Source organism: Falco naumanni, chromosome Z (assembly GCF_017639655.2).
Source record: "Falco naumanni isolate bFalNau1 chromosome Z, bFalNau1.pat, whole genome shotgun sequence".
Lineage (NCBI taxonomy): Eukaryota > Metazoa > Chordata > Aves > Falconiformes > Falconidae > Falco > Falco naumanni.
The window spans coordinates 50,221,618-50,242,579 of record NC_054080.1 but is presented as its reverse complement, the minus strand read 5'-3'; the positions used below and the strand labels follow the sequence as shown (position 1 = coordinate 50,242,579).

Below are 20,962 nucleotides of genomic sequence, written 5' to 3'. Positions count from 1 at the left end.
GCAAATTTCACACCAAATTATTGTTAACAATATGGAATCTCAAGACACAAATAGTTCTTTATTCTTAAGGAGAGGGAACAAATTTTCTTTTTTTTGGTTGCTGTAATGCCATTAGTCCTGTAGAGCTAAGTATTAAGGATGGATGCACCTAGGAAAGAGATGGGTATACTGTCTTTAGTGCTTTGTAGCCTTGAATTTTGCGTAAATAATTTCTGATCTTCCACATTTGCATTTAGTTTAGTGGATCAAAATGCTTTTATTTGTGTATTTAGGATATTCATAGTTAAAGTGTAGCTATATTTTCACTCATTCTAGTACCTTGAAGTCAGTCAAAGAGAAAAACCCTCCAAGACCTGATTTGAAGTTTTAGAAGGCAGGCATTCTTTATTACAGCCCTGGGAGTGCAGGGCAGCACGTCCTCCGGGCATGCTCACCAATTTACTCGAGAGTACACATAATACACAGTAGAGTACTTGCACATTCACAGGGTATTACATATGCATTTCCGTTCACGTACAAGATTGCTTGTAAGTTTCTCACTTCTAATGCAAACTAGTACACATCCTCAGACAGCACTAATGAAGTTTTTTACTATGATACTCCCCAAGTGGAGGTTTGCCATCTCTTGGTGGGACTTTTAGTCAGATGTTGTGATCTCCCACTGCCACAGTTACTTTTGTCCTACCTTCAATCAACTTTCTATGAATGCCAACACTTTATCAACTTGCCTCCTCTTGTGGCCAGAACTTCCTCACTTAGAGGCTTCTTTCTGTGTAATTTAAGATAACTGTGTTCTTTTCACCATCCATTCTTTGTTTCCTGTCCTTCCCAAGGCTGACAGCCTTGATTAAAAGTCCCTTCATTGGTCACTTTTCACATCTTTAGAGAGTCATCTTGGCCTAAACTTTGTGCACAGATTTGTTTAACTTATAAGCTACACACGAAATCAGAGTTAGTTCGGGAGTTTAGACATCTTGTCCCTTACATGGCAGCTGGCCGCCTTGGCCACCTGGGCACCCTGCTGGCTCACGCCCAGCCGGCTGTGGACCAGCACCCCCAGGCCCTTTCCCACCAGGCCCTTTCCAGCCGCTCTGCCCCAGCCTGTAGCGCTGTGTGGGGCTGCTGTGACACAAGGGCAGGACCCGGCACTGAGCCCTGTTGAACCTCACAGGAATGGCCTCGGCCCATCGCTCCAGCCTGCCCAGGTCCCTCTGCACAGCCTGCCTGCCCTAAGGACAGCAACACTCCCCCCAGCCTGGTGTCACCTGCAAACTTACTGAGGGTGCACTCAGTCCCCTTGTCCAGATTGTCAATAAAGACATTAAACAGGACTGGCCCCAGGACTGAGCCCTGGGGAACACCACTTGTGACCAGCCACCAGCTGCAGGTCACTCCATTCACCACCACTCTTTGTGCCCAGCCATCTAGCCAGTTTTTTACCTGGCAAAGAGTACACCTATGTGAGCCGCAAGCAGCCAGTTTCTCTGGGAGAATGCTGTGGGAAACGGTGTCAAAAGCTTTACTGAAGTCTAGGTAGACAACATCCACAGCCTTTCCTTTGTCCACTGAACACATCAAATATTTTAAAGCCCATCAGTTCTGCTGCTTTGCTTGATCCTGTATCAATAATTGTAAAATTAAAAAAATGCAGTGGGAATTTTTCTGCCCATCTCTGTGGTAAAAGGTCGGCTCTGGAAGCTACAGCATGTTTGCCAAGAAGCAAGTTTTGCCACCCTTCCGCTAAGAAAATCTGTACTTTTCAATCATTCTAACGTGGTGGAAACTGTGATCCTCACTAATTAATCCATGTGGTGTAGGGAAGAATATATGTATGTTGAAATCTGATCACAGGTGATTAAATGACTTCACATAGGTCAAGCTCAGTCAATCAAATACCTCACTGGAAAAAAGCTGCAAAGCCAGCAGTGTGACAGAGACCCACCTGCACGCAGGCTGAAGTGGCAGCTGAAGCTGTTTGTAGGGGCACAGTGTCAGCTGTAACACAGTTTCTGTCACAGCACTAGCTAAACTAGCTAGCCACAACAAGACTTTTACCACCCCCTACCAGGTTAACTTCATTAAGTAGTTCCTGCTCCTTGCCCCAGCACAGCCACCAATCCCCCGCAAGGTTTCAACAATTCATCTACTGTCCCTGCTGTTTCTTCATCCTTTTCAGGCCAGTCCACCTGCCTCTTGCCTCTGCTGCATCCAGAGTCTTCCTTCTCCGGGTTCCTCTTCCAGCCAGCCTCTCCTCGTCTGGGCCCCCTTTCTTCTCCATGCTTCTCCTAGGGCCCCTCCTTGTCTCTACTACATCCAGAGCACTCAGTCTCATCCCTGTGCTTCTTCCAGGTCTCTCTTCCTCCAGTGCTCCTCTTCCATACTCCTTAGAGCTATTTAACTACTTAGCAGGAACCAGCCACAGCTGCACATTATCCATGTCGGCCAACCCACCGCCCCTGAAGCCAGCCCACAGCTGTATATTACCAATGTTATTTAACCTGCCTTCATCCCTCTGTAATTCCTCTACAGGGTTCCTTGTTTGCTAGCTTTCTAGAAGGCTGTGAGGATAAATGCATTTAAAATATCTTTAAATTTTATAAATGTGAGGCACCATTGTAAGCAGGTAACAGTGAAAAATCCGTGCTTCTCAGAGTCTCAGTAGCCTGCAGGTTGTACTGCGATGGATACCAGGAGCTTGTCACGGAATGTTTTGTGCAGGGTAGTCTAGGATCTTTTCTAGATCTGAAGGTGCGTTAAGAGAGCTCATGACTAGCAGAGCGTATTTATAGATTTCAAAGCAGCCACCTCTGTGTATATTTTCTGCTTGTATGTTGTCTTTGGAAACTAATTCAAAAACTAATTTTAAAGCAAGAGAAACAGCGTGAAAGATTTGGGATTTCTCAATAATTACTTTCTACCTTAGACCGAGTACGCTGCTAAGCAGCTTCCCAGGCAGAGTAAGCTGGTGAACTATTTAGTAGCCATTTCTGTCTCTGTTTCTTTTACATCCAGCTGCAGGTCTGAAAGCTGGGAAAGCATACTAAGCCTAGCTTGTTCTTCCTCCCACCCCTGCCAAGATAAAACTGTTTGGGTGTAAGGAACATGTTAGTGGTGTAGTTGTCTGCACAACAGACAGTAACTCTGAATACATTGGTAGTTAGGTTAATTAGGCTCATTAACTAATTACATCAAGAGGCTACTACTGGTTTTCTATTTATTGAATTCAGACATTTGAAAATCTCACCTGGTCTGCATTTTTTGTTCATTTTTTTGCTTTTACAACCCCACAAAATGTTATACTAAATTTCATCAGCAGAGTGACATAAAGTATCATACATGCTTTAATATCACATGCAGATGGCAAGATATTTGCATCCTAAAATTCAAGACAAATTTTAATCCTTACCAGTATGGGAAGTATGAGGAGGAGGGAGGGAAGAAGTGTTTCTTTCTTCTATACTGTAAGGCAATTGTCTTTAAAAATATTTTTCTATAAGCTACTTAAAATGGAAGACAAGTCTTACACATTTAGAAGGTATGTTTTACATGTCCCTTACCTCTTGTTCTGTAAAGTCTGCAGATACCTTTTGATGAAACTTGGTACCTCTGGAATAGAACCTGGCACAAAACAGATCAGCACCTGGCAAAAAACAGATCAGCATCAGACAACACAACAGAAATGTTTTTAAGAAAATGCATGAAAGAGGAGTTGGATTTTTCACTGACAGGGGCAGCACAGAAGATCTGTTAGATTTACTTATGTCATAAAATGGAAGCTGGTTTGTGTATGTTACACCAGCTGAAGATTGTATCTGTTTTATGCACTGCTTCCGTTGCTCTTTTCACATCTCCCTTTCTCCTCCTCCCAGGTACTCTTCTGCAGGTAGCAGGTAGTAACCTCCATGTGTTTTACAGAAACTGGAAAGCCCCTTGCATGTGGCAAGGACTGTATAGCATGCTTTATGTCAGCTGTCTACCACAGAATAGATTCAGTCTAGAGAAGATAGGTGTCAGTGAGATGGCTGTGGATGTATAGGCAGGCAGGGTCTGTGGGAATGGGCCACAAGGGCTGCCTTTCCTAGTCTGTCAAAGACAAGCATGGTCTTTCTAAATGGGATGAGACAGGTTTGAACCACTGCTATGTAACTGTACTTGACATGAATATGCAGCTCTCTTTCTAAAAAAGGCATTTTTAGGATGGTCCCTCACCTGCATTAATGTGCTGAATCAATCAGGTGGGGTTTTAGTACCAAGTAGTATATTCCCATATATACATTTCTGCACTGTAAGCTGTGAATATTATTCCCTTTGCATAGCTATGATTTTATTTGGTAGTGCACTGTCTAAAAGGCGATTGCCCTTTTTTTTTTCAGATGACATGCCTATGGTGTGATATCAGCATTGAAAAAGTCTTCTCATTATTTTATGCGGAGGCTTCTGTATTTTTCAGACTTTTATCTCTGAAAGTAGTCTACCCATATGTGCATGTGCGCGTTGGAATCTACCTTGCCTGTTTCATTTTCTGCATGGGCTAATGCAGTGTGAGAACACTTCCATTATAGATGGTGGACTTGCAGAGGACTTCCAGACACTGAAAGCAGGGACTGAGGTAACAATAGATTAACTCCCAAAAGGCAATTCAGAAGAGAATCTGTTGTCACTTTTCATATTTTCCTATTAAGCAAGAAATGTAAGCAGTTCCACTTTTGCATCTTCCTAATCTGTTTTAAAATTAAAGGGCTGTAAATGACCCTGCACGGCCGGTTCCTGAAGGCTTCATAATATTTTTAGGAAAATTTATGGAATCTAATAGCTTTATAAAACTGAACTTACTCATTGCAATAATTTATTCTCATATAATGTTAAAATTACAGGGCATATAACCTGGCAAAAAACAGCAACTGAATTTGCACTTTAGAAGGAACATTCTTCTTTTCTGTGAAACTTCAGCCATGTATGTAATTTGAGCCACAGTGTCTTAAGAGCTTCAGCTGCTTTAAGAGGCTGAAAGACTATGACAGACTGTAAAAGACTGTAAATATCTTGAGATAGTCAAAGGTGTAAATATTTACAGTTTTTAAGCTGGCCACAGATCCTTTTACCTAGACCAACATTCTTTCTTATAATATTTTCATCTGGATTCCATCGTTCAAACAAATTTTGAGCTAACATTAGCAAAAAGTGCCTATTTCATTGTTCTCTGTCAAAAATCTCTGTATTGCTCCTGGTAGTAAGACACTGCTTTGAAAATCAGGTAAAACCTTTAGGTTTTCATTTCCCTTTGTCCTTCTTAGAGAATCAGTATCTCCAATACTAGCTAGAACCATGGGCACATGTCATTACTGCATCTGTAGCAGAGTTTGTTGTGTTGATCCATATTATATTATGATCAGTCCTGACAGTGGTCATGAGCCAGTTAGTGAGATCATTGCTATAGTATGATTCGCTTCCAGGGGATTTTATGTTCATTTTTCTCATTTCTTCAGTACCTCTTAAAATTTCCAAGTAAGTGTCAGAGCAGCAGGCTCAGCCCTCCTTTTGTTTTATGCCAGGTGTATTTGTATTGTTGCCTGGACTTAAGGGGTGCTGCTGGTGGATTGCAGTGGTGTTCAGATCAGAGCTGTCTTGGGTCTCATGTCTGTTTATGCAGGTTTTGTTTTCTTACGTTTTAAAATGTCCTTTGTGATTGGTAGCTGATACACACAGTGGTGAAAGGAGGAAAATTACCATCTTCAAATTTAAATATTAATCCCCTAGGGCTGTGGCTGTGCACTCATTTTGGTAGTAATGGGCTACTCCTCCTCACTGCTAGGGACTCTTGACAGAATCCCCCTGCTGACCTTGCTGCAGCTGTGGAAGCAAAGATGATCGGCTCATGGATGCTGTGCAGTGTGCCCATACACAGTACAGTGTCAGGCTAAGTAGTGCCTTTTTTTCTCTCTTATATCTGGATGTTTCATCCAGCCCTAAGTCATCCAGTCCCCTTTCTCTTTTTTTTCATTTGTACACCTCAGAAGCACAAAAAGGCACACAACCATTTCATCAACCGAGGGCATCACCCCAAAAATACCCAGAGACTGAGCATTACTTTGTACTGTAGTGCTCTCCTGCCCCTGGTAACAGGCCTGTGCTTTGGCACAGACTGCTCTTACACAGTGAGTGTGAGACATGGGACATGAATTTGAGGAACGGTCATTCAGCTTCATTTATGTAGTGCTCCTAGAAAAACTTTGAACTTAAAGCAGATCTGAGCAATTTCTAAATGTGCTCCTATCAAAATGAAAATGGTGGATGGCTTTCAGTTGCTCTGTATGTAGTTAATAAATTATCAACACTGCCAGCAGCATAAGCAAATACATAAATAGTTTGGACTGGCACTTCATTATCCTGTACAGAACGCAACCTTTTAGACATTGTGGCCATAGGAACACCAGAAATAAAATATGCATCACTACCAGCAACAGCTTAAAGACATACTTTCCCTTACAAACTCCTTTTAACACCTTGTCTTTGGCAGATAACTATGAATTTACTGGCAGATTCCAGCAAATGCATTTTCAAATGTATAAAAGACAAGTTCACAATAGCACAGTTTGTACAGCTGTTAAATCAATGAATCATGTTTAAGCCATGTTTTATTCTCTTGGCCTCTAACAGCTTCAGAATGTTCCTGGCATTCTCACATTTCCAGATGTTAAGGACTAGGCTGACTTGCACCCAGCAGAAGGCAAGCTAGACCAGTATACATTGTGTAGAGTTATGAAATATACCTTATGTGGGATTTAATTGCTGTGCATTTCTTGTGCTGTTATTTCCCCATTTTTTCGGCCTGAGTATGCACTATTGATTTCTGCTAAACTATAATTAATTCCTGTACTGAGAGGAAAAAAATTGCAACACCCTCAAAGCTTTAATACTCTGTAAAAATTAGTATTAATTTTTGCCTGATAAGGCCATGTGTTGTAGTGTGTGCTTTACCAATCAACAGTATGACATTTCATCACTGCTTGCATAATGCTGCTTAGATATTTGGATTCCATGTTTTGTAGAGATCTTAGGAAAGTGTAGACTGTGCCCTTGTACTCTTCACCTGCTGTGCCTGCATGTGAAATACTCCAGTTTTTCAAAGCTGACATTTAGTGCTTGTAAGTTAGCTGGATCAGTAGCCAAGGCTAAATGTTACTCTTCATGAGGAGTGAATGTGATCTCTGCCTCCCAGCTGGCAGCTTAAACCACTGCTGCAGCAACAGTCTTGTGCTGAAACGCAGTAGGTGAGCTGAAGCAGCCTGGTGACATGGTTTAAGAAACTGCGGGACTGTTTAAGCCATCCTGTAGCCAGATCAGGTCTGCTGTGTGCCAAGTGAAGCAGTGGGAGCGAAAGTTTCTGCTTCCTTATTTCTGCTGAACTTAGAAGCTATGTGGATAGAGGAAGCATGAATGTGTGTATTCGTGGAAAGAGGGATCATGATCCATAAGCATGCTGTACCTGGGATCCAGATTAGGATGCTGGATGGATGGATACATGCTCAGTGTTCTCCTCTCTTTTTCTGCTCTGTTTACTGTCAAACACCTCCATATATGTTTTTAAGATCCATAGGTCACCTGCCTGAAAGTGCAGCAGTAAAACTTAAAGCTGCAATTCTCTCTACCCAGAGGAAGCATCTTTCCCCTTAAAGCTTCATAAAAAATTGCTTTGGAGACATGAAAGAAGTATGAAAGTTTGAATGAATATGTAATTTCATGATTTACACTCACCTTCTAAAATGCAAACCCAACATATATTTATGGCAACAGAGCGTGATGGGTCAGGAGGTAGCAACGGATAGCGTTCCAGATGAGAAAGCTGGTGCTGTGTACCTCTCTAGGCAAGAAATCTTGAGAACCACCAGAACTGTTAGTGTTCTTGTATTAGTTTTGCCCCTCTCTCAGACTTTCCTTATCACCACCAGATGAGTGAGCCACTTAACTTTGAAGAAACAATCAGGCACCTACCAAATTTTTGGCACTCAGGGAAACAGAGCACAGATGTCCTCTTTTTCTGTGGCAGGGCAGGGCAAGGCAGGGCAGGACTCCCGCTGCTGCTGTGTGGAGAACTTGTAAGGACTGTAGGTCTGAATCCAGATGCCTTTGCACAGGACTGAAAAAACCTGTGAGCATTTTATTGCCCACAGGTTCACTAAAGGGACTGGGTCATGGTACTGTTGTCATCACACGTAGAAATACTATGTGGGAATAGATAATGTATTGGAATAGATTCTCTGCTCCTTTTCTGTACTGCAAAAAAAGCGGATTGGCACATCTAGCTAATACAGCCACCTTTTTAATGCCAATTTCTCTGTTCTCTCATACTGGTGGCCTGCTGAGGAGTGTTAAAAAAGCACACAGTGTTCTGACTGTCCTCAGGTCTCTGGCAGTTTCTGAGCTTTTGCCAGCTTCTGTTTGCTAGCTCCTTAGGTCACTAAACTGCAAAGGTGCTGGGGTTATGACCAGCTTTCTGGCTGAAAAACTTTGCAGAGAACTGACCTACTAAAATGTGTGTTTGGTAAACATGTGAAACTTCAGTAATAAGCTTAAATGTGTGAAATGGATTCTCCTGGTTGTGATGGATTCACTGCAGTGGAATGCATCATACTGATGTAAATTCTTGTCTGCCCTAGGGATGGTTCACAGCGGATGCCCCTGTGCAGCGACTTTACATACAGAGACAGAGTGCAGGGCACTACTACACTAGTACTTCCTCAGCAGTTATGCCCCTTCTCTCACCCTGCTATATTTCACTTACCAGTGGACAGCTTCCGATGTAATGCAGTGGCATTGCAGCAGAGGCTCTGCAGTACTCCTGTTAGTGCAGGAGCTTGTGGCATAGTTTCATATTGTCTTATAGTGCTGAATGTGAATGACTCCCCCCTGTGATATTGGAATTGCAGGAATTTTGCAGTGTTGTCCTGGCTAGTAGTCAAAAATCAAAATGCTAGATCAGATTGATCAAAGAAAGGATTGATCCAGATACCACCTTCCCTCCCTTTTGACTGTTTTAACTGAAAATTAAAAACAAACAAACAAAAAAACCCCCACAAATAAGGGTTTGCATCTAAATGAGGAGAGTAAGAACACAGAACAGGTTCTCAGTGTGTTTTTCTTACACTGCAACAATGCTGAAGGTTGGAATCCTGATCTCTTTTTATGCTTCTTGAGGAGAAATAGTTCCACTGAGCTATTTTGCTTTTGCTCCAGACTATAATTGGTGTTACCAGAGATCCTATCCCATGAAGAACTTCCTTTGTGACTGAACAAGCTTTAGCAATGGTTTGCCTTTAGCGTTGCCAGTTCCGGTGTTTTATGTACAGCGCATCTATAGCCAACTTCCCTGGCTTTCTGACCTGCCTTCAGACTGTTAGAAGAGCTCTTAGCAGGACTGTGGGTCCTACTACTAGCAGCTGTGAGGACTAGCAAGACCAAGCTATTGTATAGATACATAAAGGGTATGTAGAAGACGCTTTGTGAGATGAAGGCAAGCCAAAAGAGTCCAGTCATAGCCTTCCCTTTTCTTCTTGAGTTTCCATAATTCAGTTCACTTCCTGCTCTTTGAATAGTTGACATTCTGCATCCAAAAGCAGTCAAGGGAAATTTAAGGGAGAATAAACCTACTCAGCCTGTGGCTGGTGTGGTGGAACAGGCCAGTGAACGATGATTTCTAGCAGGAAGAAAGTTATTTTAGTGCTGTCATGGGAGGGAGTATATTATGTCCTGATTAAATACATCTGTTGAGTGACAGAAGGGAAAAGGAAAAGATAATCTCAAGCTTGTCTGGCAGATGCTTACCTTAACTACATCATGAACGTTTCTGCTAGATACCCTCCTGATGGCAAGCAGTAGCAGGTGCAAATTAATGTTCACAATTTTCCCATGTGGCAGGCAAGTTTATTTCTTCATTTTGCCAAGAAGAAAGCAAATCTTCAATGTCATAATCAAAGTCTCAGTGCAAACAGGTGATAAACAGTGAAGTTCCCTGGAGATTCATGGATCTCTCATTTTTTCCCCTTTTGCACTGTCTTCATGACCCCTTACAGCTTCTGTTGTAGCAGTGGAGTCACTGAGAATGTTCTGATGAGTTCCATCTGGCATTGTGGACTGCCCTTGTAGCAGTCTCAGCTGAAGAAGAGAAATTTACTAATGAAATGTAAGTGGGCATTACTGTATCTTAAATGTGTGTGAAGTTGGGATCCTACTGTCATTTTACTACTGAAGTGGCTTGTTCTACATTCTCATGCCATGACCTATTGACAGCCCCTATTTTGCACAAGATGTTTACAAATTAAAAGAAAAACAGAATAAAATTCGAAGAATTTTAAATGCAAAGGAGAGGGTGATAAGCTTTCCTGTCTTGTGAAATCTTTTGTGTTTAATGAAAGTGGTTTTGCTCAGTTTCTCAGACAAATGAGTGCAATGTCAGTGTAAGGCTAATCAGACACTTCTGATGAGGTCTATCAAATATGTTGAGTTTCCTGAAGCTTTCCAAAACTAATGATACTGGATCATCTAGCTTGTAAATCATGAATTCCCTCATCTAGATGGCAGTTTGGAAAAGCTTGAGCAAAATCACTCTACCTCAGTTTGAAATCAGATGTTAATTTCCTTTCCAGAACAAGGTAGAGTGCTATGATCCAACACTGATGTTTTCCATAGCCTTTTAGTATTTCTGAAGATAAGCTATCTCCAGACCAGTCTGAAAAAGGCCCTTCTTTTCTTTTATATTCTGATGTCAATTGGAGAAGAAGTCTAAAATACAGCTAATTTACATATGGTTTTGAGGTGTTGTTTTTCTTTTCTTTTAGTCCTTATCCTAATTTATCTGAAATCAGCAGAAAATCTCTTGCTTACTGTTATTGCTAAGAGTGTGATTTGCCACAAGGAAGTATGCCTCATTATCTGCAGAGAACCAGGGCCATGACCATAAATTTGAATTGCAGATGTCAGGTGTTTTCTTTGGTAACAAATTCTGATACTATAAATGCCAAACTGTGCAGGATCTAACAGAAAGAAAGATTAGCCTGCAAGAAGCGGTTTTGTCTTACTCTAGTATGTGAAGTAGCAAAGGATAGAAAGCTCATTTTTGGTTAGAAACTGTACTTTTTATAAATGTTCTTTTTCAAATGTTTTAAAGCCTACAGTATTGGCAGACCTTCACTATGTGTACAGAGTTCTTCCCAATAAATGACAGACTTCCCATTAAAATTTGTATTTCTCACTACTTTCTTTTGCAAGTCAGCTATGTCTTCTTTGTTTTTGCAAAGCTAACAAAGCATCACAGTGTTTTAGATCCTATTTGAATATCTTCAACAAACCTGAAGATACTTTGGTCTCTGTGCTGCCAGAACATGAACGCTTACAGTTTCAGGCAAAAGTCAAAAAGGCAAAAACTGCACGGAAGAACTATAGTTCTTCTGTATCTGTGGAACAGGCACTAAGCAATCAGGAATGAGGAATCAACAGGGTGATTTGCATTTATCAAGCACGAGTTACAGAGAGTGTTATTTTTCTCCAGCATGAATTTGTCATCTCCATTCATTACTGTTTCCTGTAGCCTTCATATTAATAAAATTTTGTTCCTACCACCCTTTCCACTGTGTGGCAATTTTATAGGGGTATAGTGTCAACAGCCTTCCTTTTAGGAATAGATAAGTTGTGCCATGGAAACAGAACTATGTGGTAGATAAGGAACATTGTGGAAGGACGATCTCCAAAATACCTGAATGGAAAAGCTAGTCTAGGATTGCAGTAATGATAAAATGTGTAAAGAAGTAGATCACAGTCTGCTGTGTGCTTTAAAATGTTGCTTTGCTTTGTAGTTGGAGCTATGGATGAATGCCATAAAGAGACTGTTCATTTTCAGTCTTACGGAGGTGTGACTGCTTTGCAAACTGGGCATTCAGTTTGCATCGTAGGCAAAGACAGTGTATTGTGGTGGTAATGTATTCAAAACTGGTTTTCTGCTTCTACATAGAAGCAAGGGTGCCTTCTATATGTGCTACCAAACTAGTATTTAATGAAATTAATAGAGCCGCAGCCTCAGGTGACTACATGAAACTAAGTAGTTTAATGCTGATCTTGCTGCATTTTCAGGTTTGGGTAGTCACATATCATACTGTGTAAGGCTTTCTTGTAGCAGTTGCATGAACTTGTTCAGAAGGCACTCTAGTATGCTGCAGTGTCATAGTACTGAAGAGCATAATTCTTAAGGAATAGCTATCTAGTGTACATTTACGTTAATAGTTTTATGCTAATATCTTGTGAGTAGTGAGAGATGACAGCGTCAGATTCATACCGTCATTAGAGGACTGCTGTGTGGAGTATTGTACAAGTGATCGTCAGTGTATTCTATAAAAGGCAACTGGAATTTTTAGTATATTCATAGTGACTGCACAAGCATTTTTTTTGTCCTGTGCAACGTGGTGCGTCATGACATAGCAGTACAAAAAAAATCTTAATTGAATAACTATATGAAAAATGGAACAAATGGCTCCATAAGTAATACCTAACAAGGTTTGTTGTTTCACATCAAATCCGTCTACCAAACCACATTCCTGCCACTATGGTTTATATTCCAGATCCTGTCAGCATTTACAAAAAAACCCCACCTTTTAAATATTGTCTGCCAGGGGAAAAAAAAAAAAAGTGTTATTTCCCTCCTGCCCACCCCCCCCAAGTGTAGCATTCATGCCAGTTTTGTTGTCCCTACTGAAACCATTCTGACCAGCAGATGTTAACGTTCTGCCTGATTGGAAGTGGGATCTTCATAAAATTGGAATTTGAACGAAGACACATAGCACTTGTTTTCAGTCATATAAAATATGGCAATCCCAACTGCAATAGGTGTAGAAAAGGTCTGCATTTTTTTGCTGCATGAAAATGTTTTCATGACATTTCCCCCTTACCCAGATAATGATGAATAGGTAATCAATATTAGAAAGAGAAGGCACGATCACAAAATAACTAAATAATGTTGGCTGTGGTATCAGGTTAGGTCTTGATTCTTCCATGTGACTAGGAAGGGGTGCAGTATTGCCATTTTTAAAGACAACTCAAAGGGCCTAATTTTCATTCTGTTGTAAAGCAAGAACCCTGAAACCTTGACTCAAATGACATGGCAAAGACGACGTTTGTTTTCTGGCTAGCTGTAACTGTTAGCTGGCAATGTTTCTGGCTGCTTCACATCTTTAGCTCCAGAGCAGATCCTCAGCTTATGTAAACTGGCACAGCTTCATGACCTATAATAATAAAATCTGACAATCTTTAGAGAATGCTGGAGTGGTAGCTTTAATGAAATGCTTTAACAGTTCATTTGGAGGATGGGTAGAAGAGGGCTGTAGAATATCTCTAAATTTAGTCAATACAGTGATGAGATAGATGTGGGCTCTGTTGCAGATGCTTAGGCTGCTTTTCTCAGGCCCACTGCTCCCACCTGTCAGCTTCAGATTATGGCCTTGCAAAGAGGGCTTAGTATTCTCCTCTGAGTAGATTTCCCCCTTCCGCCCTAAGGGGCAAGAATTTTTGAGGGTTTAGTTTTTAATGTTTGGGTTTTTTCTTAAATTTGAATCCTTAATTTGAATTCTCATGGCAGACTGCTGAGTGGCTCCTTCAAGAAGAAAACCAGTATTTGAATTTTCAACTGGGATTTTGGTTCAGCTGCTCTCTTCCTGCGGTCTGTCAGTGCTTTTCCAAATCAGACTTTTGTCTGGGTAATGGAGGTGGAGGTACTTCCTTGAGGGCCTATGAGGTAACTGTCCTGAAAGAAGACTCACCCAGCTCCAGAAGGGCTGAAGACTTCACAGCTCCGCTCACTCCTTTGACTCACTTCTGTTGTCAGTGACAGTACCTGATGCAGAGCTTTAAAAATGAATTTTCTGCTTGGTACATAGCCTTATTAGTCACCTTACATGAGTGACTTATGACGGTGATTCTGAGAGTAATATTTACAAAGTGACCAAGAGTGGAAAGCATGTTTAGAAGAGAAGGATGACCTACCTTTTTGACGTGGTGGTGGGACCACTCCAGCAGGCTACAGAGCTGCACTGTAGACACACTAAGAATGTGTCATACGTTCCTTAGCTAGACTAACGATGAATATGAAGGGAAGGAGTGATTGCTATGGTTTGCAGATGTGAGATGGGATCTTTAGGGCATCTGTGGAAATGATAAGCCATGTTGTTGGAAATTCTCATCAACTATGAAATTATCCCAAAGTGATGAAAAGTAAAGCTACAGCTAAAAAGGTCTGGGACATTAATTACCTTTGGGTATTTTGTATCCTTAGAGTTCAACTTCAGTTATTAAAAACCTGGTTTGCATATTTAAGTACTCACATATTTGCATACTGTTGTTTTCAAGGACCTGCAATCTTTATGGTAGAAAGCTCCTGTGCAGATTTTGCCACATCATATGTGGTGGGAGGTCTATTCATGGGTTGGTGAAGAAGGCTTCTGGTCATTTGTGCTTCTTTTGTTACCATTTTTCACAGAAACTGCAAATGAATGGCACCTTTTAGGACACTGAGTCTATCCATTGTCCACTGCAGAATTGTTCCTAACAGCAGTGAGTTTAAGATCTATGATTTTTTTGTGGCACTTCACTAATATCTGTAAGGCATAAGTTCACTAATACAGACCACACAAACTCATATGCATTCAGATTAATGACAGGAAAGTGTCTGCATGGATTTGCACATCTCTTCTGTATAGGAAAGAAGGGATAAGTATAGTTTGTTGTTTTTTCAGGATGTTTCATAGTATTGATGTCTCATTAGCGCACCATTTTGGGAACTAATTTTCGAGGAGCTGACAGAAAACAAACAGAGCTGGTAGCCATTTCCCATTGCACAGATAATTATAGCTTGCATTAATAAGTGCTTGGCCATGCTGAACTTGCAGCTTTGTTGGAGTGAACTGGAGCGAATTTGAAATTAATCAAATGTCTGGATTTTGTTAATGGCATGTAAGTGATTGACTGTGACTCCTCCTCTTCTTTATACTAAAAGCAAGCTATGGAAGAGTTAACAAGTGATTGAAACCAAAAGAAAAAAAAGTACAGTTTTCTTTCTCCATGTTTATTGTAGGAGTCACTTCACTGAAATCAGTAGATACGCTTAGTTAAAACAGTTTAAAGATGATTCAGAGACATCTAGGAAAGTTTGTAAAATTATGTGTTCAGTACAAAAAGCTAAAAACGGATAGAAAACAGAAAGTCATATGTCTGATGAATTTCTTGTGACAAATACCAGCCCAGTGAATGATTAGTACATTCAGTGGATCATATGCACCTGACTTAGTTATGGAATTACACCACTAAAACACTTTGTGACTGACAGTGCAATTGCTAAAATCTATTTTGAATGATGCTGCATAGCAGTTACCATTCAAATATGTTACTGTCACTTTTACTGACAGTAAGGGGAAACTCAGTTCGGTGTGTTCCACTGAATTAGGGAAATGAAAAAGTAGCACAAAATCATTTTCCAATTAGTTTGAGTATTTTTTTTAAAAAAGGACTATTGCTAAAGATACTGCACGGAAGTTCCTTTTCATTCTTTTTAATAGATCTGTCAGCTGGATATGTTATGTGTAACTCCTGTTAACCTCAAGCTCTTGCATGGTGTAAATGTGGGTTTTTCCATATCTGTCTATCACTTTTATTTATAAACCCAATTTTCAGCAACAAAGGTCTGGCTGTGGCTTGAATCACTATGTTTCTGACAGTTCTTAGGCATGGGTGCCTGTTGCCTTCTGTGTAGCTAGGGTCAGCCTTGGGATCTTCTTCTTGCTTTGTGCTTAGGCATGATTATTACTGTTGATGTTGCTTTGATACCCACTGGACAAAGCAGCTGGGGCCATGTTTCATCCCCACATAAAATATTCAGAAATATTTTAGTGCCTTGACTCCTTCCCCAGTTCATTCTATCTAGCCACCTCCTTTTTCATCAGTACACACAACCATGGATATTTCTGTCTGCTGAATACAGAACTGTCGTTGTTGATTAATTGCTTGATAAGTTCTGAGATACAGACATTCATTCAGCTGAGGAATAGAGGTGTGGTTTTGCAAAAACATAACAGGATGTACTTCTAACACCAGCAGAAGATTGGGTTTGTGAGACTTAAGCAGTAACATATTATTTTCTGATTGTTTAACTTAAGTTAAAATGTGCTTGAAATTTTTCAAAACGAATAATACGTCTGACTGTTGTACCAACATACAGGGGAAAAAAACCCCATCTCCTCAGGAAAAGTGGCTAGATTTTTCAGTTATGCTGAATGTGTTTGTTGTTCTTTTTTTAACTGCAGAAAGTGAGTGAAAAAGTAGGAGGTGCAGAAGGAACCAAGCTAGATGATGACTTCAAAGAAATGGAAAGGGTAAGTCTAAATACAGATGTGTATATTCATTATTGCCATTCATTTTTCTTTCTAGGACAGGAATTTCGAAGGTTTTGTCCCTGGATGACTCAAATAGAAAGACTTAAATTTATTCAGCAGGACCGAGCGTTCCGTTTCTTATTTCTTTCTAACCAAGACATAGGTAATATATTGCACTCCATAATATTTCATTCAGAGATTGAGGTTCAGGTAAGCTACGGATTAGTCTCAGTTAAACCATTGGAGGAGGTCTCTGAAAACAGAGAGTCCATCTACAAGGTGGCAATTCCAATAGCAAAGGGTGCCTGTAGTTCTCAGCTGTTTGGCCATCAGTCAAGTGGAGCAAGAGCTAGCTGCCAAATGGGGCTGACAGTGGCACTGGGATACTCCTTCTCAGGTTCAGAAATCCTGTTAGGCAGCCTCCACTGGCCGAGTGCCGTGGGTAGATGGGGCTTATCCCCCAACAGTCTGCTTCGTGAGGCTGGCAGTGGTAGCACTGAGCATTTCTGTGGAGTGCAGGCGATAAGAAGGAGCCAGCTGTGCGTGGTGGTAATATTTCAGTTGGAAGGATCAGTAGGGGCAGGATTTTTTCTGGCTTTGATTTTGAAAGGTACTATCAAATCTTGTAACACAAACTACTGCTAGGTGATTTGTAGGGGATGTATCTGACATAGAACTCTGATCAAGATAAACAGAGCCTATTTATCTGTACATTTGTATAGTGAGGCGGCGAAAAAAAACTTTAATGGAAAATAAAGGAGAAGGGCGTATTTTTTTTACATTTTACAGTGAAAATACAGCAGAGCTGGTTTCTCTCCTTCTGCCCAGCTTTGCTTTGAATGTGCCACAAGTGTAGGCACTGCTGTCAGAACTGGAACATGTTAACGAAGATTCAGAAAACTGATGCAAGGTTTATTGTGGAAAATAGGACATTGCAACAGCCAGGAGTGAGTCCCAGGTAGTGCTTGTGGGTGGCATGCGCTGGCAGCCCAGGAGATAAGAGCACTGAGAGTTGAGAAGAGAATGGAGTAAACTCATTGACTGCCTCCCAGTTCCCCACCTGGCCCTGTATCCCCTGCCAGCTTTTCTGCAGGCAGTGAACATACTCCTGCCTATGCCCAGCCTTCTGTTCCCTTGCCCCCACTCTCCTCCGCAGCCTTCTAGCCATTTCTGGGCTCCTTACCAGACAGTTCAGCTACAGTCACCCAGGGCTGGCAGACCTCTTTCTGCTTCTTTGTGTAAAGCATAGAGCAGGACCTGGCAGATGGCAGTGGCAACAGGAAACAGGAAAACGTAAGTCACAGCATGCTGCAACCAACCTGTCTCAGGTGTTCTTTTTTTAAAATAGGAACTTGCCATTATGGTAAAGGAGTTCACTCTGTGGGACACAAGTTACCCTGCAGAGAAATGCAATGTGTCTTCATAAATGCAGAGTACAGGACAATTTACAGGGATCCCCAAATCTGCCTTTTTTCTTTGAGGCCTGATTCTGGGAGGGAGAGTAGTTGCATACTTTGCTATATGCAGCTTAGGAAGCTAATGCAGCATACTTCTTAAAAAAGCAAGAATTCCTATTACAGTAGAAGAAAGTAATGCTATTCAGTTCTAAGTATTTTAAATTCCTAAATACAAAATAATTTTCCATGGAGTCAGCCAGGGGAAATAAATGGTCAGTGCATCCATGCTGATAGGTTTCTTGAAACAAAACTGAGCGGTACCAAGCCTTCCTTACCCCATTTTTACCAGACCTCGCTCGGAAAGAGATAGACAGCCCATTTTATCATTGGTAGTTGGCTTTGATTGACATCAGCTTTCCCCTCATTTTGCCAGTTATTTGGGTATCAAGGATGGCTAATTCTTCAAATAATTTTCAGTGATCATTCTATCATGAAGTTCTCCCTCTTGTGGACGCTTCACAGTGTGATGTGAAGTATCAGCATGGTACAGTGAGTTGTAACCGAATTCCTAACACATCCTTAGGTACTCTGTGCTAATGGCCTCACTTAAGAATGCATGTGCTATAAACAGAAATAGTGGACTCATGCTTTGGTAGTTTCCCAGATACTATTACCATTCTGGTACCATGGCTGTTCTCAGGGATACAAAAATAAAATTATAACAAGAGTTAAAAGAATTTATTAGAAGAAAAAGAAAGAAGGAGAACATCTTCCTTTTGTCTAACATCTTTTTTTCATGTTTCTTTCTGTTTAACTCTCTGTCCTTTTAGAAAGTGGATGTTACCAGCAGGGCAGTTGTGGAAATAATGGCAAAGACAATAGAGTACCTTCAGCCCAATCCAGGTAATGTAATTTCACAGTCTCACACAGTATTTGTAGCACTTTTTGAAAATACTCTTTCTCACCAGTGTGTAATCTGACAGATCTCATCCTTACTGGTACAGTTAAGATGAACACAAAATTGGTGAATTTACTGTGAAGTAGAAGACAGGGAGAGTACGGGCTTCTGTGTTGTGCTGTCAGGGGTACAGAGACTGTCTTTGGAAGGGTTGTTTTCCTTTTGTGTGTTGCTTTAATTAAGGGGGCAGCACGTGCCTGGAAACCAGATGTATTTACCTGCAGGCATCCGAGTGCCCGCGCTGTGTGCATGGAGGGCTCCCTGGGCGATGGAGGTGGTTGTAGACTCCCCAGGGATGGCAGGGCACAGGCTGGCAGCCAGGGCCCATCCCACTGCTCCAGCCAGGAGCAGGGTGGCCTGGGGCACAGGGGCAGCAGCAGCCCTGGGCGTCAGGCACCTCCACGATGTAGTAATGGGTTTGCGTGGCAAGGGCTTGGTAGTGGGAGGGCTACAGGGGTGCCTTCTGTGAGAAGATGAGCCAGCTGACTCCAAGATGGACCTGCCGCTGGCCAAGGCTGAGCCCATCAGCGAAGGTGGCGGCACCTCCGTGATAACATATTTAGGAAGGGGAAAAAAACCCTTGAGCAACAAATTGCAGCAGAAGAGAGGAGTGAGAATATGTGGCAGCAACAAGTCTGCAGACACCCAGGTCAATGGAGAAGGAGCAGGAGGAGGTGCTCCAGGTGCTGGAGCAGAGGTTCCCCTGCAGCTCATGGTGAAAGACAGCAGTGAGGCAGGCTGTCCCATGTGGCCCACGGAGGACCCCACGCTGAAGCACATGGATGCCCAAAGGAGGCTGGGACCCATGGGAACACCTGTGGACCCACAGAGGGAAGAGCCCTGTCTGGAGCAGGTTTCCTGCCAGGAACTGTGATGCCCTCAGGGGACCCACGCTGGAGCAGTCTGTTCCTGAAGGACTGCACCCCATGGAAAGGACCCACGCTGGAGAGTTTGTGAAAAATTGCAGCCCATGAGAAGGACCCTTGTTGGAGAAGTTCATCAAAGACTGTCTCCTGTGGGAAGGACTCCATGCTGGAGCAGAGGAAGAGTGTGAGGAGCCCTCCTCTTGAGGAGGAAGGAGTGACAGAGATGACAAACGGACCACGACCCCCATTCTTCCTGTGCTGCTGGGGAAGAGAAGGCAGAGAAATCAGGAGTGGACTTGAGCCTTGGAAGAAGAGAGGGGTGGGGGAAAGGTGTTTTGAAGCTTTGGTGTTATTTCTCATTATCCTACTGGGATTTGAATGGCAATAAATTAAAACTACTTTCCTCGAGCTGAATGTGTTTGGCCCATGATGATAATTGCTGAGTGATCTCCCTGTCTTCATCTCAATCCATGAGCTTTTCGTTACGTTTTCTCTCCCTTGTCTAGCTGAAGAGGGGAGTAATAGGGTGGCTTTGGTGGGCATCTGGTGTCCAGCCAAGGTCAACCACCACACCTGAGTCCTGAGTATGGGGACAGGCCAAGGCCAGCCAATCAGCCCATGGGTGGGGATCAGGACAGGCACAGTGAGGATGTCTGCATGAGGCATCCCTTTGTTCTGCAGTCCCAGTCATTCACCCTGTGTGAGGGACAAGCACCAGGCAGTCCTTGCAGACCACAAGAAGAAAGACAAATTTCTGAAGCAACTTCCTCCAGGGTACAGGAGGAGACATAATAACACCTTTCACCTGGTCCTCTAGTGATCTACCATCCTCCTTAGACGGTGCAAAAAAGGATGGTCGTGCTGAACTGGAGAAAAAGGGCAGATGACCAGACATAATCAGAGATGACTAAATTGAACCTTTAAAATAGAAATAGATGTTTGGTTTTCATGGGGAGATGAAAGAAAAGTTTTGTGATTGGGCTGATGGAGAGCTACATGCTCCTCTTGCCAAAGGAGCCTCACAAGTAGGGGGTGATCTGGAGCTGTTATAATCAAGTAAAGCATTCAGTTGAAGAACTTCAAGATTTCCTTAGTGATCTAGGAACATAAGTTTTCATACTAGCGTAAGTCAATGCCAGCTTCACTGATGGCGTCAGTGGAGTTAGGCTTGTGCAAAATTAGCATGAAGATGAGGCCTTCTACCTGTCATAAATGTCTTCAAGTTTCGTGGGAGTACAGACCAAATTCAGTCATTCACTGTTAGGAATTTGTTTCCTATAAGCTGGAAACACATTTGAACCAGTGTGAACTCCAGTGTGGTAGGATGAAGGGCTG

At 42.0% G+C, this 20,962-nt stretch overlaps 1 protein-coding gene across 3 annotated transcripts in view; it reads left to right on the top strand.

Moving 5' to 3' along the window:
- SH3GL2 (SH3 domain containing GRB2 like 2, endophilin A1) overlaps positions 1–20,962 on the top strand; it is a 101,605-nt gene that overhangs the window by 64,154 nt on the left and 16,489 nt on the right. For all 3 annotated transcript variants that reach the window (XM_040579782.1, XM_040579780.1, XM_040579781.1), the window contains exons 2-3: positions 16,338–16,406; positions 18,634–18,706. In XM_040579782.1, coding sequence (XP_040435716.1) covers positions 16,338–16,406; positions 18,634–18,706 — 142 coding nt within the window. The remainder of the gene's footprint in view (positions 1–16,337; positions 16,407–18,633; positions 18,707–20,962) is intronic.